Genomic DNA, 12,728 nt, shown 5'->3' with positions numbered 1-12,728 from the left:
CTAGACTCCTAACAAACAGACAGGCAGACAAACAAATGGATACGATTACCTTCTACCTCCCTTTGGGGGAAGAATAATCCTTAGTAATGTTAAGCCAGCCCTTGGTGCAGCACCTCAATTCACTCTTTGAGTAAAACAAGACCTTTTACTTCTCTTTCCCCTTCTCTTTCTAATCATTGGCTTCCCCTTGTAAACAGAAGGTTTTAACGCCAGATGCACCAGGCTTCTGTGGCCATGGCTAGAGCTGTATGTGATCCCCTCTCTATGACATCGCAGAGAGCCGAGAAAAGAAAAAGCCATGTGAAACCAAAAGTTTTATTATTTGAAATGTTAGAATCGTGTAAATTACAGAAAATTAGCACAAGCACAATAGGCTCCCTTTGAACGGTTAGTTAGAGCAACATCTAACCAGAATCTTCCACGTCTTTCACCTTACAATGTATTTGAGAGTGTTAAAGAGCTTTGTAGGGTTTTATTCCCAAGATGACTCTCACCACATGTCTCTTTATGCAAAATCTTGTCTTTGGTCATTGCATGCATGACTGGCAAAGAAAAAAGCCCCAGAAAAATTCAGGGGCCCAAAGAGAAAACACTGAAGTGAGCTTGGTAGTTGCAGTTTAGTCAAGAGCCAGATTTCTTTTTTTTCGCATTTAGAGGTTTCCCTAACTGCTTTGGAGCTGAGCGCAGTAACAGACGCAAGAGCTCTGCCAGTGAATGGGAGGCAAATGCAGGTCCTTGTGAGGTCAGAGATAGATAGATAGATAGATAGATATCTATCTCTCTCTCTCTCTCTCTCTCTCTCTATCTATCTATCTATCTATCTATCTATCTATCTATCTATCTATCTATCTCTATCTATATATATATATATATATATATATATATATATATATATATATATATATATATATATATATCTTTGTGTCTGATAGAGAATTTAAAAAAAGCAAAACGCACAAAGCATTTCTTCAGCACTCGTCTCCTCCACTGTGATTCACTGAAGAACAGCAAAACTTAACAGAGACTGCTTTTCTCTCCTCTCTACTTTCCATTATTCCAGCCATTCCTTGCTATGGCAGGACTCCAATAACCTGCTTAACACATGGGCCAGATTCACTGACTTTCCTGACAGTGGCAGTGAAATAGAGTTGAAAATATGGGTTTTCTTTTACACAGCTTCCACTGCGACAAATACAAGTGCCAACAAAGATTTGTACAGGTATACAAAATGCCCCATTAATCCCATTAGAGCGAGGGGAGAGAGGTGTGTCAGAGTGCAGCCTCTTTTAACTGAATCAAAGCAACCAAAGCAGCAGAGACATAAGAGGACGTGCATAAAAACAGAAATCCATCTCCTTCTATTTTTTTTTTTTTCGGACATGAGGAGGGGATTATTGGACGAACCTTTAAAAAAGAAAACAGCGGGATGCTTTCCTCAAAGGAGTGTGCATGAATGAGTTATATTCCAAGCAACACACAGCGGGACATCGGGAGGATTAAAGGAAGCGAGAGATTAGCGAGACGTTACCCTGATAATGGAGATCAGTAGGATTAGTAGAAGACAGACAGAGGAGGAAAACGGGGTAGGGAGAAACTCTTGCAAGTGAGGCATTTTTCTTAAACTTTGTAACAGATTTGTGTTCTCAAAGATGCTAGTTTGACACTGTGCAAAGTAAAAAAAAAATGGTGTTGACATTACTGGGACCCACGGAGTGGTTAAAGCACATCTGAGCCGAGCAAAGGATTCTTTTCTTGTGAAATGATGAGCTGGTTAAATGAATTTGAGAGGCTTTGTCAGTTACGATAAACTTATTGACCTCATAGTTCTGAATTAGGACCTTCATGTTTTGCATCATGTAGTTTTTTCAAAGATCCAGCTGTTAGCGCAGTAACTTAGAAAAGCTGGTATGAATCAGCAATCGGCTGTTCACCTCCTTTTAAGTCAGGTTAGCTGATTAGGCTAGGTTAAATCATGTCGTAGCTACAGACTGTACCTAAAAGATGACTGCCCATTGCTTTAATTGGGGCATATTTGGATCCAAGGATGGAGAGCCAAATTTATCAGATTACCAAGAGTTCAGTCACTAAAATGAGCAATGAAGGGAAGCTCAGGAGCTCAACAGCCATGGCTAGTAGGGGAACTGCAGCTTTTGGCACTTGTGCATTGCCTTCATTTGTCAGCTATGAAGTTTGTCACTTGATGATCCACAGTCACTCTTCCTACTACAACCTTCAACCACCTACAGAGGCCAAGCTGAGATGGTCTGGATAAACAGAGGCAGGATAGTGGCTATATTGCTCAAAGTATATTGAAGATAGAGATGCCAGGCAGGAGGAAAAGAGGAAACCCACATAGAAGATTCATGGTTGCATCTTCCATTGTCCTCCAGTGGAGCTAGTTTCACTCATTGTGCATGTACTGTTTAAAAGGTTGCAGAAACCTTCAGTCAGCTGAGACTGAAGACGTCACTAGGATGAGTGACAAAACATTTCTCCCAGTGAACACACTATGTCCAGGTGAACACAATTAACCTTTTAGGATCCATGGATGTAGTGTAGAAGGACATGCAGGGGGTTGGTGTGTCGGGATAGGGTTAAATGGAAGCAGCTGACCTGAAAGGGAGCAGTCTAGAGAAGAAAAAGAAGTTTTTCACTTGGCAGAAGATTTGAGTTTTTGTGCCTCCTCAACAATAACAGATAATTACCGGTCAAAATGTTGTGGATTAGTGGTCAAAATGTACCGTTCATGATACTCCAGCCTTTGGGGATAACGCTGTTTTTCATTAGAGCAACATATGCAGGGATAAGACAATAAAAACAATGTGTGTATCTCTGACTGTGTGTGTATCAGGGTGGAGAATTACACGTCAGAAAACAGCGACCTGTGGAGAAAAGTAGAACACCTGGAGACAGCCAACAGGTGAGGTTTTCACTCACATGCACGCACACGTGTGCCAGCATACTTTACTTTATCTTCCAGCTTTGAACAGACTGAAGCTGTTTTATGCTGGCTCCACACACCAGTAATACAAACCCACCATTCATGTAATGATGTTTGGATTGCGATCACTGAGAGCAGCAAGTGTGCAAAGAATGCAGCCTGGTAAACTGAGAGCCGGACGAGCTGCAGAAGGCCTTACGAAGATGGTTCTCATTTTTCACCCAGAGAGAATGAAGATGCAAAACTACAAACAGGACTGTAGCTTATACACAAGCGTATGCACACACACACACACACACTCACACGCGCTCTGTGGGTAAAACCTTTACGGGATTTTAATATCTATGCAGCGTGAGAGAATTAAAGGGGTCTGAAGTGAAATTTATCTGTGCTCTATAAGCAAAGCGTAGACTCACCGAGGTGCCGCTGTCTCCTCTGTTATTATAACAATATGAAACCAATCTGCTATTATCCTGGAGTGGGTGGTTAGAAGGGTGGGTGGGTGTGGAGGGTTGGATGGCTGAGGAGGAGGGGGTAGGAGAGTCTGTCTGTCTGTCTGACTGTGGCACACTCAGCCTGTCATTAAAGTGGCGAGTTAACAGCAGCTTTCATCATGGAAGGCAGCCCCCTCCCTTCCAGCCACACACACACACACATGCACACCGATGAATATGTTAAACCACTGCAGGGAGGAACAATGAATTGGCGCAAACTGGGAAACGTGAGTCAACACGCAGCCCCGTTCACTCTCATAAGAGTAAATGTGAGTTTAAAAAAAGGCTTTAAACAAACGCACTAAATTTAAGCTCCCAGTTCCTAAAAGTGTCCCAGATGCAGTTATTAGTGGTCATTTTGTTCCCCTGTGCTGTTTTCTTTCCGTCTAGTCGGATCCACGCAGGACTTGGTTAGGACTACCGGTTTGTTAGTTGTGTAACTCACACTCGGGGTTGGATTTGGATTAGCGTCTGCATATCCACATCAGACAAACGTTTAGGATATGTTTCGTTTAGCTTAGCTTCCAGCACTGAATTTTAATTACCTGACAATCGTTTCCATTGTCCTTGTTGCTTTTTTCACACACGTTTACTCGCTCACTGCCGTGTATTTTAAGCTGCAATAACTTGAGGTTTTACATCAAAGACTCGTGCGAGTGATGCAGGTCAGCATCATTCCTACACGAGTTTACTACAGCTGACAGGTCGCGTTTCCCTGCTCTATTCTGGGGCCTGTCATTGATTTCAGCATGGAAATTTGAAACTATAAAAGCAGCAACAGATGACTAAGCGTCTGACTTTTTAAACGTTTAACTGACTTTCTGGTTTGCATTGCGCGCGTGTGTTTGTGTGTCAGAAACTTGATCTCTGTCTCCACTTAGTGGTCAGAGTGTGTCCTCACAGCCACAGACAGCTCATACCATCAGAGCCCTGCTCCCCAGATCCCACTAATGTGCTGTTTTCTAGTGGTTTTATTCATGCACTCTATTCATCTTAGCTTTGCTCTCTGCTTGTTTTGTTGGACACGGAAAACAAAAGTAAATCAGGTGGTTAGAGTTCTCTTTGATGTAGAATAAACCCGATAATGAGAGCCGTGCATCTTTCGGCTGAAACAAACTGTACGTCTGAGTTTGTGTGTGTGAGACCTTTGTTGTGGGTTGGGTGGAGATCGAAGCCATGCATGCACGTTGTGGGTGCAGCCATATACATATTATAGAGATTGAAATTCCCAAACGCTCTGAGGCCACAACCTGTGAGAGTCAAAGTCTTCTCTGTACACTAAATAATGACTACTGCCCTTCTTGTTCTTTAATCCCTGCCTCTGTTCCTGTCTCCAGGTCTCTCCTACAGCAGCTCCAGAAGCTTCAGTCGCTGATTTCAGGGAAGGTCATCCCCCGTTCGTGTAAAATGGCCTCAACTCAGACAGGAACATGCCTCATGGTAAATACTACTGCCGCTGTTGCTGTTCACACACATTTATGTTAATATTTTTGTTGTAATTGAGGTGATTTTATTTGCTTTTGGACAGCATTTGGATATATTATAACTGTATAAATATTACAATTAATATGTCTCTATGATGTTAGCCTACCTGCCTCCCATTTGAAGTTTAGAAGATGCATTCTCGTTTGGCTAAATCATCTTAAAGCGGTCAATGATAATGATTGGCTCCTATCACTATATGTATGCTAAGCACAACTGTAGTGGTCATATTACTCATATCAAGCAAACTCATATTGATGATGGAGCAAGTATATCACATGCATCTCCTCTTTTCCATCAGTCTCTGTTGAATGGATCCATTTTTCCTCCTTTTTCCTTTTGCCGTCTAAGAAGTTTAAAAAAATGTTTTTTGGTTCTTTTTTCTTTTCTTAATTTGGAATATGCACTGAAATTCAGAATTCAATAAGTTTGAAGTGTCTGCATGAGCCCAATACATCACGAGCATCACAGTCTGAGCGCTCTGGTGATTATTATTAACACGAGTGTTATGTTCCCCTCTCTCCGCAGATGATGGCCCTGTGTTTTGTCTTGGTGTTGGGCTCCTTCTCTCCCTGCATTTCTCCCCTCTCCCTGGTCAGTCACACCTCCTCTTTGCCCTCCTCCCCCGCTTCTTCTCAGTCCTCCCCCTCTTCTCATTCTTCTCCATCGGCGGACCTCTACACCACCAGTCAGGGTAGGTCTAGAAATATGTTCAGTATTTAGCATCTTAGTGTTTATGGCAGATTTGTCATCATCAAAAGGTGTCTATCCTTTGCTGAAGTTTCCTTTTGTAGCTCCAGTCTAATGCATTCAATGCATTTACAGTTATTAGACAGAGCAAAGAGCGGCATCACATTTTAGAAATATAATTTTCTCCATCTTCTCATATATACTGTTACAATTTTCTTCAAAATGAAAGCCCATTTGGAAAGTGGATACAGGTTTTGATTTTCCTTCCGAGCTGTTTTGCACTTCCCTATAAATTCACTTCCTTTAACAACTCACTCCTGGGAAAGCCCTACTGAAACCAGAAGTTAGGCTGTCATCAAATTAAGTGCAACTTCCTTCTGCCAGCAACCATCCTCTGAGTGGTGAGGTTTAATAAGCTCTAACCCCCTAAAATTGACCAGATTCCTCTGCAACTGTCCAGGGAGAGAAAGGCACAGTTATATGTTCCCCATACAAATAATTAAAAGTGGAAAACACATAAGTTAATAATTAAAAACAAAACTGGAGTCACAAGAATTCTGTATCTGGACTGTTTTCAATTCAGTGTTAAGAGTTGTGGTCATATTAGATTTTCTCCTCTGCTCCCTGTTTCACCACACGTGTGTAAGCCCCTCCCACCAAACACAGAACCGAGCAGTCAACCAATAGGAATCAGCTTTTAGCAAAAAATATGAGAAAAGCTCATCCAGTTGACTTTAAACTCAGCATAGAATTTCCTTTGTTTCACAGTTGTTGGAAAGTTTATATATGATCATTTCTGATGGGTCAGGGTCTTATAGTCAGGCCCTGACCCTTACTATGAGAAAGAACTAAAAAATGTAACTGGGATGTTGTTCGAAATGGGAGATATTTTGAAATATGTACAAAAAGCTTTTGGTTTCACATAATTAAAAGCAACGATGGCTCACAAGGGATGTCCAGTGAACGGTGCATGTTTCTGTGTCGTAGTCCGCTCCCGCAGCCTGCTCTTCTACAACGAAGAGGCTCCACTGGAGGAGAGTTTAGCGACATCAGAAGGAGAGAGGCTACAGTCAGAAGGCCACTCCCACAACCAGATCAGCCGATACACAGCTGACGGCCACAGCAACCAGACAAGCGGGTCCAAGATAGAGCAGAGGTACAAACAAACTCCACTGTATGCTGCAATATTTACACGCCACTTGTCAAACATTAACCAGCCGTCTCTGCCTTTCTCCTCTCCTCAGAGAAAGAAAACCAGATGGAGACTCTGAGTTTTTCTGACACAGCTCAGCCTCTCCTCATCTAACTTCTCAGCCCTGAATCCCTCCAAAGGACCCCAATGCTCCAGGTTGCTGAAATCAACATCCAGCTGGACCAAAAAACGTTTTCTGTTAGTTTGTTAGAAAATCCATTATCATCATCTCCTCTAGTGAGCTTAGATTACGGCTCCCATCCTGCACCTCTGTTACCATGCCTTTATCTACAGCGTCACTTCTCTGCTTTGACAGACTCTGTTGTACTTGAACATTCTCGATTTTAAACAGACCTTCGTGCTGGAATCTCCATTGTTATGCACAAAAAAGAATCTTGCATCATTTTAAATACTCAACGAATCTTTTTTTATATGTAGTTATTAAAAAATAGTTTATAACTCACAAAACATTAAAAACACAGTCGCCTTACTAAACTTTAAAGAACCTGCAGTCAGAGCTTATAGATTTGATTGGCTTAAACAGGCCATGAGCACAAAATAGCCACAGCTGCCAAAATGAAAGGCATATATGAGTCACTTATGCTGTGATCACGCGTAAAGACCTTTTGTGTTACTTTGTTAGACAGCCCTAAAGATGACCATCTAAAACAGTTGTTTCCCGTTTCCAGAAATATATTTAATTCCTCCCCAAAACAAATGAAGTGTAGCGTTCCTGTTCAGAGCAAAGCAACGCGGTCTTTTTGCAAGAGCAAACAGAAAGAATTATGGGAATGTGGCTGAAAGAAATGTAAAAAAAAAGGCAGTGTGCATTTAAAAACAGTGAAAACGTGACGTCCACTGTGGGATTCTAGTTTTTATCATGTAGTTCTTGTACTTTTATTCCAAGATGCTCCTGATGTGCCACATTAGGTTGGTGAACAAAGCACGAAGGGCTGCATCTGCTTAATATGTCATCAATGTGTATTTTTTCCGCAGTATGAGCCTCTGTTGTGTTTTTAGGTCATCTCTCCTCTGCTCTCTGTTTCCCCGTATACGTGAAAGCCCTTCCTGTACACACAGAGTGGAGCAGAGCAGTTGACCTAATAGGAACATTTGTAACAGGAAACACTTTTAAGCCAAGTGTGAAATAGATAACAGCATGTGTAAGCACCAACACCAACTAGGCATCAACATATGCTTTTGGAAGCCGTGCCATTCTGAAAGTGCCTTCCACTTCGCTCAGTTGAATATGACCAACTTGGCCTTACACCTAAAGTCCCACATGGAAACACAGGCCTGAAAATGTTCCTCGAACTAAACGATTTGTTTATTCTGTTGCAGAAAATGGATGAATCATCTTTTTTTAAATCTGGGTGAAACCTTTTTATTTCACATTCCTTTACACATTTGAGATCACAACAGTCGCAACTTGTTTGACAAAGATCTCTCTTACAGATCCAAAAAAAGTTTCGCTTAGCGCAATCAACACAGGGTGTGGATCTTTTATCTGGCTTTAAGAAAAAAATTATTTCCATTACGCTTCAGCTTTTTTACATCTGCATCTGACATTTGAATAATTGAATAATTTTTTCCAGCTCTGACCAAAATTCTGCTCTGTTTCTTTTGGGAGAGAGATCATATTTTCATACCGAGGGATCATAAAGAGGTTGGGGAAACATGACAAAAGTATTTTTATGAAATTATAAAATGTATATGTAATATATTTGCAGCATTAAAAAAGAGCATATTTAATTTATGCATCAAAAAAAAAGTTACTTTATCTTATTGTCTCCATTTTTTTTAAAAATAACGTTTAAAAAAAGCATAAAAATACAACTTATAATATATTCTGAGCATCAAAAAAAGAGCATATTTATTTTATGCACAAAAAAAAGGAAACAAGGAAATAGTGCTACGTTGTGTTTTGGCATTTAGGATGATGTAACGTTTTACATGCTGATTCATCAGGTGTAAAGCTTTGACATGATCTGTTTCTGTCTTTTAACTGTAATACAGTGTTTATGTTCCACTGCTGTCGCATGAAAATCTCTGAGGGTTCCTCGCAGTAATTTGACCAAAAATAATCTCCAGAATATAAGAAAACAAAATATTTGGGAAAAAAGTTTAATTTCTATATATATTTTTTTGGTAATTAAATGTAAAAAGTAAACTTTGAATAAACTACACAAAAAGTATAGCAATCCTGATATAAAAATGTGGTCATGCGACAGCAGTGTATGTTGTATTTATTCCTGTTTGTAGAAAGTTTGTATATATTGATGAAGCCATTTAAATGACTAATACATTCCAGGCAGTAAAACACCACTAGTTTTGTTAATTACATAACTTGATTGAAAACTGACCAAAAAAAAACAAACACTTTTTGACAAGGTTCAAGAAACAGTGGGAAAAAAAACACCCTTAATGACCGGTATTCCTTCAAAATAAAAGCCTTATTCATTATTTAAATCCTTTAAGAACGTTCTGCCACTTCAAAATCAATTTTAAGCGCCAAAAATTTAGCTACCACAGATTTTCTGCTTTTCTTACTCACGTCGTCTGTATCTGTTTCACGTTGTGACTGTTCCGTCATGCCGCACATGCTCCAAAAAAAAGAAAAAAAGAAGAAAATCATGTGACTGCAGCCTGTCATTTTCACCCGTGAGTCTTAATGCACCGATGTACATAAAAAAAAAAAAGACAACTTAATGTGCAGTTGTTGTAAATAAGGGTCTTGTTTTTGTATTGTGACATAGTCCAAGATCTTAACCTGTGGAATCTAATGGGGAAAAGAAAATTAGAGGGGTGGGATTTAAAAAAATAAATAATGGGGTGGGTGATTTTTTTTTTTCAACTTGTAAAGAAACCTGGATGACGAAGCAGCTGCACAGTTTGAATAGTTGTCAAACACCAGGAGGTGCTTGATTATTCCAACCACTCCATGAAGATTTGGAATCTATTTGAATGTCCTGAGGGAATAATCAAGCATTTCCAGGGAGTTCACTTATTTGAAATGTGTATGGATATGTCGCCTTGGTTTGTTGTATAGCGTCTTGCATGTTTCTCCATACATAAATATATCTATGTTATCTTAGTATAGTCAGTAGAGTAGAATCCAGCAAAATATTAAAAAACTGCATCAGCAACAGCGTGTCGGTGAACGTTCTTGCTTTAAATGTGTTTCTTGTGATATTGAGCTTTGCACTGGTCCCAATCTTCGTCCCCTTTAACCCCCACAGCTTCAGCTGAAGTGTTTGAATATGAGCTGCCTTCGAAGATCCTCTGCCTGGCTGTCACGGTCCTCGGGTCTCTGGTTGAGGCTCTTTGGCTGCTCGAGAGGCTCTGTTCTTTCCAGAGTCCAGGCGTCTAATCCAGACTGCAAGGAGGCGTTGTGGAGAACGCAGCAGGCCAGCAGGATGGATGAACTCCTCTCTGGAGAGTACTGTAAACAGGAGAGGAGGGGTAGCGGCTACAGATGCAAAAACCAACTCATTACTGGCAATACTACGCCAGATGCATTGCTATATTTCACTCACAAATAAGGTAAAGGTCTCATTTTCGGTTATGACCGTGGCCTGTTTGACTCTGGTACTGATGGTGTATCATTCTAATACCGTGAACTCAGCAGATTGTCAGATGTTATCAGCAGATATCACCTATTTGCCGATCTATCAGTATTGGCTTTTATGACATCTGATAAATAAAAAAAATAAAGAGGACACTGGAGAAACATCCTTCAGCTTTTTAGTTTGTCCACCAGAGGGCACTCTGCTGGGCAGAACGTGAACAAATAAATACACTGTTTGGAGGTTAAAAATGTCTCATGGTTTATTTCTACTAATATGTTTGGGCCTGATTATTGGCTGTGACACATTTGCCATACCTGTAAGTATCCTTTGGTGCCATCTAAACATCTGAATCTGGTTTGGATGGCTCTGAAGGTTCGATCCACGATCTCACGTGTAGCCGCGTGGGCCAGATTGTATCGAAACTCTGCAGGGGATTCTGGGCAGTCAACTGGCGTCATCAGCCATTTCCTCAAAGGGTAACGGCTGTCACCTGAAAATCGGAAAACTTATAACCTCTGACTCCAACGCCACAAGCTAACTTCTAATAAGGAATAAAAAGTCCAGAGCTCACCCAGCAGCCAGCCCTGCTCTGTGTCCTGCAGCTGTTTGTAAAGAGCAGATCTTTCTAGAACAACAGTGTCTTGGAGTCCACCTGCCCAGTGCGTTTCTGCGCTAAGTAACAGTCCCCGGGGATCACAAACCAGCTGACAGGCCACAGAGTGAAAGCCCTTCTTATTCACATATGAGGAGTCTTCGCTGTTTGGTGCTTTGATGGCCACCTGGAAATTAAATTAAAGTAAGAGAGATGATTAGGTTACCCCTGTAAAAACAAATGAGTGCATGAGCGTGCATGCACATAAACACACACACTAATTACACAATGTCATATAATGAACCTGAACACAGTCCAGCACCCCCAGGACTCCAGGAAATCCTGCGACCCTCTGAAACTCCCGGAAGGACTGCTCTACGGTGGATAAATCTCTGTTTGGAAAACATCATTATTATTATTCAAGTGAGATTTTCTTTTACTTCTTTTGAAGTAAAAACAAGTTTCTGGGAACACAAAGTTACAGTTTCAAATTTTTTTGTCATTCCTGCCTGACATCAAGTGGCATAACATCATCGTACCTGTTGAACGTGATGAACTGAGGTGCTTTCTCCACCAGGGCTCTCGTCACATTGGACACACATCTCGACATTGACGCCTGGCTTATACCGATCGTATCCCCCATAGATGTCTGGAATGAACCTGATGTGTAGAAACCCAGTGCGGCCAGCACCTGGACCTCAGGACTGATGGCTCTGGAGCGCTGGGTTCGCCTGCATAGACCCTGGAACACAACAGAGTAGTGTTTGCATATTTCATAAAGACAAAGTTAAATTGATCTCTTAACATGACATGAAGGCCCACAAACCTCTCTGAGTAATTCCACCAGATACAAGATAAAGTCTCTGGGGAAGCCAAATTGCGTGATGAGGAAACTGTCTGAGACTGAGTCCAGGTCAAAGCGGTCAAGGGTCTTGTGGCCTCGACCATGCAGGAGTAGATCACAGTCCAAGATGGCTATAGGGATGGCCATGCTGAGGATAAGAAAACGTTTCCTTTTAATTGCTAATAAGTGCAACTCAATTTAAATACTTGCTATAGCCTTATTTCCTCAAACCTGGGAGGAATTTTACATACAGATTAATCTGCAGCATATATTATTCCACTAAACATTGCTACAATTATTAATGTGCTATTTTGCTGATATTATATTTTCGCTAATAAGGAAAACCACGTTCACGTTCTTTGTATACAAGAACCTATTAAATACCGAGAGTTTAATACTAGGCGGGAATGTCCTGATGTTTTAAACGTTATTATCAGCAAGCCATCATTAGCTTTAGGGATAGCTCCAGTACATGTGAGCCAAGTCAAGCCAGCGTGCTAACGTGCTACCCTAGCTTGCGTTTATTATTATTATTTTTTTTTCTTTGCTCACTTGAGATGACGACTTTGCTGTCATGTAGTAGTGGGACAGTTGCAAATCGAATTGAAAGCACTGATAAATAATTTTTGCACGATTAAGGACAATACTCTTACCTTCAGATAAAAAAATAAAGCATTTATGGACCCAAAAAACAAGTCATTGAAATAGCTAACGTTAACCTGCGGCTCTGAATTCGCAGATTCGCCACACAGACTGGCGTTTATGTTTTAGATATAAGTTCAGTGTGGTTATAATTTTTTTTCAAATCGCGTAAAAATACTTCCTGATTATTTTGTCAAAAACTTGTTTTTTTTACTCTAAATGTAGCAGTTTTGTATTTTAACGAAAACGCCGCGGTGAACACGCCGCTACACAAACACGTCG

At 40.7% G+C, this 12,728-nt stretch overlaps 2 protein-coding genes across 3 annotated transcripts in view; one reads left to right on the top strand and one right to left on the bottom strand.

Annotated features, from left to right (window-relative positions):
* The window catches only part of creb3l1 (cAMP responsive element binding protein 3-like 1), a 48,783-nt gene extending 38,838 nt beyond the window's left edge, over positions 1-9,945 (top strand). For both annotated transcript variants that reach the window (XM_004575376.5, XM_004575375.5), the window contains 5 exons: positions 2,852-2,920; positions 4,773-4,875; positions 5,446-5,611; positions 6,595-6,763; positions 6,852-9,945. In XM_004575376.5, the coding sequence (XP_004575433.1) occupies positions 2,852-2,920; positions 4,773-4,875; positions 5,446-5,611; positions 6,595-6,763; positions 6,852-6,888 (544 nt within the window). In that variant the 3' untranslated portion in view covers positions 6,889-9,945. The remainder of the gene's footprint in view (positions 1-2,851; positions 2,921-4,772; positions 4,876-5,445; positions 5,612-6,594; positions 6,764-6,851) is intronic.
* Positions 8,401-12,601, bottom strand: harbi1 (harbinger transposase derived 1). The gene is made up of 7 exons (XM_004575374.4): positions 12,458-12,601; positions 11,787-11,952; positions 11,500-11,702; positions 11,265-11,352; positions 10,940-11,147; positions 10,683-10,858; positions 8,401-10,241 (listed from the first exon to the last, which is right to left on the bottom strand). Exons 2-7 carry the CDS (start codon positions 11,949-11,951, stop codon positions 10,041-10,043), a joined length of 1,041 nt encoding a protein of 346 aa, XP_004575431.1. The 5' UTR covers position 11,952; positions 12,458-12,601; the 3' UTR covers positions 8,401-10,040.
* Between the last annotated feature and the right edge of the window lie 127 nt (positions 12,602-12,728).

This window comes from Maylandia zebra, linkage group LG23 (assembly GCF_041146795.1).
Source record: "Maylandia zebra isolate NMK-2024a linkage group LG23, Mzebra_GT3a, whole genome shotgun sequence".
Classification (NCBI taxonomy): domain Eukaryota; kingdom Metazoa; phylum Chordata; class Actinopteri; order Cichliformes; family Cichlidae; genus Maylandia; species Maylandia zebra.
This window is presented reverse-complemented; position numbering and strand designations above follow the sequence as displayed.

What these genes read in the sequence shown, in the direction of transcription:
- harbi1 (XM_004575374.4), bottom strand. Translation starts at nt 11,951, where the DNA reads ATGGCCATCCCTATAGCCATCTTGGACTGTGATCTACTCCTGCATGGT. An exon ending in GGGTGCTGGACTGTGTTCAG is followed by an intron (nt 11,148 to 11,264) that starts GTTCATTATATG and finishes TTTAATTTCCAG; the next exon opens with GTGGCCATCAAAGCACCAAA. An exon ending in GCACCAAAGGATACTTACAG is followed by an intron (nt 10,242 to 10,682) that starts GTATGGCAAATG and finishes TCCTGTTTACAG; the next exon opens with TACTCTCCAGAGAGGAGTTC.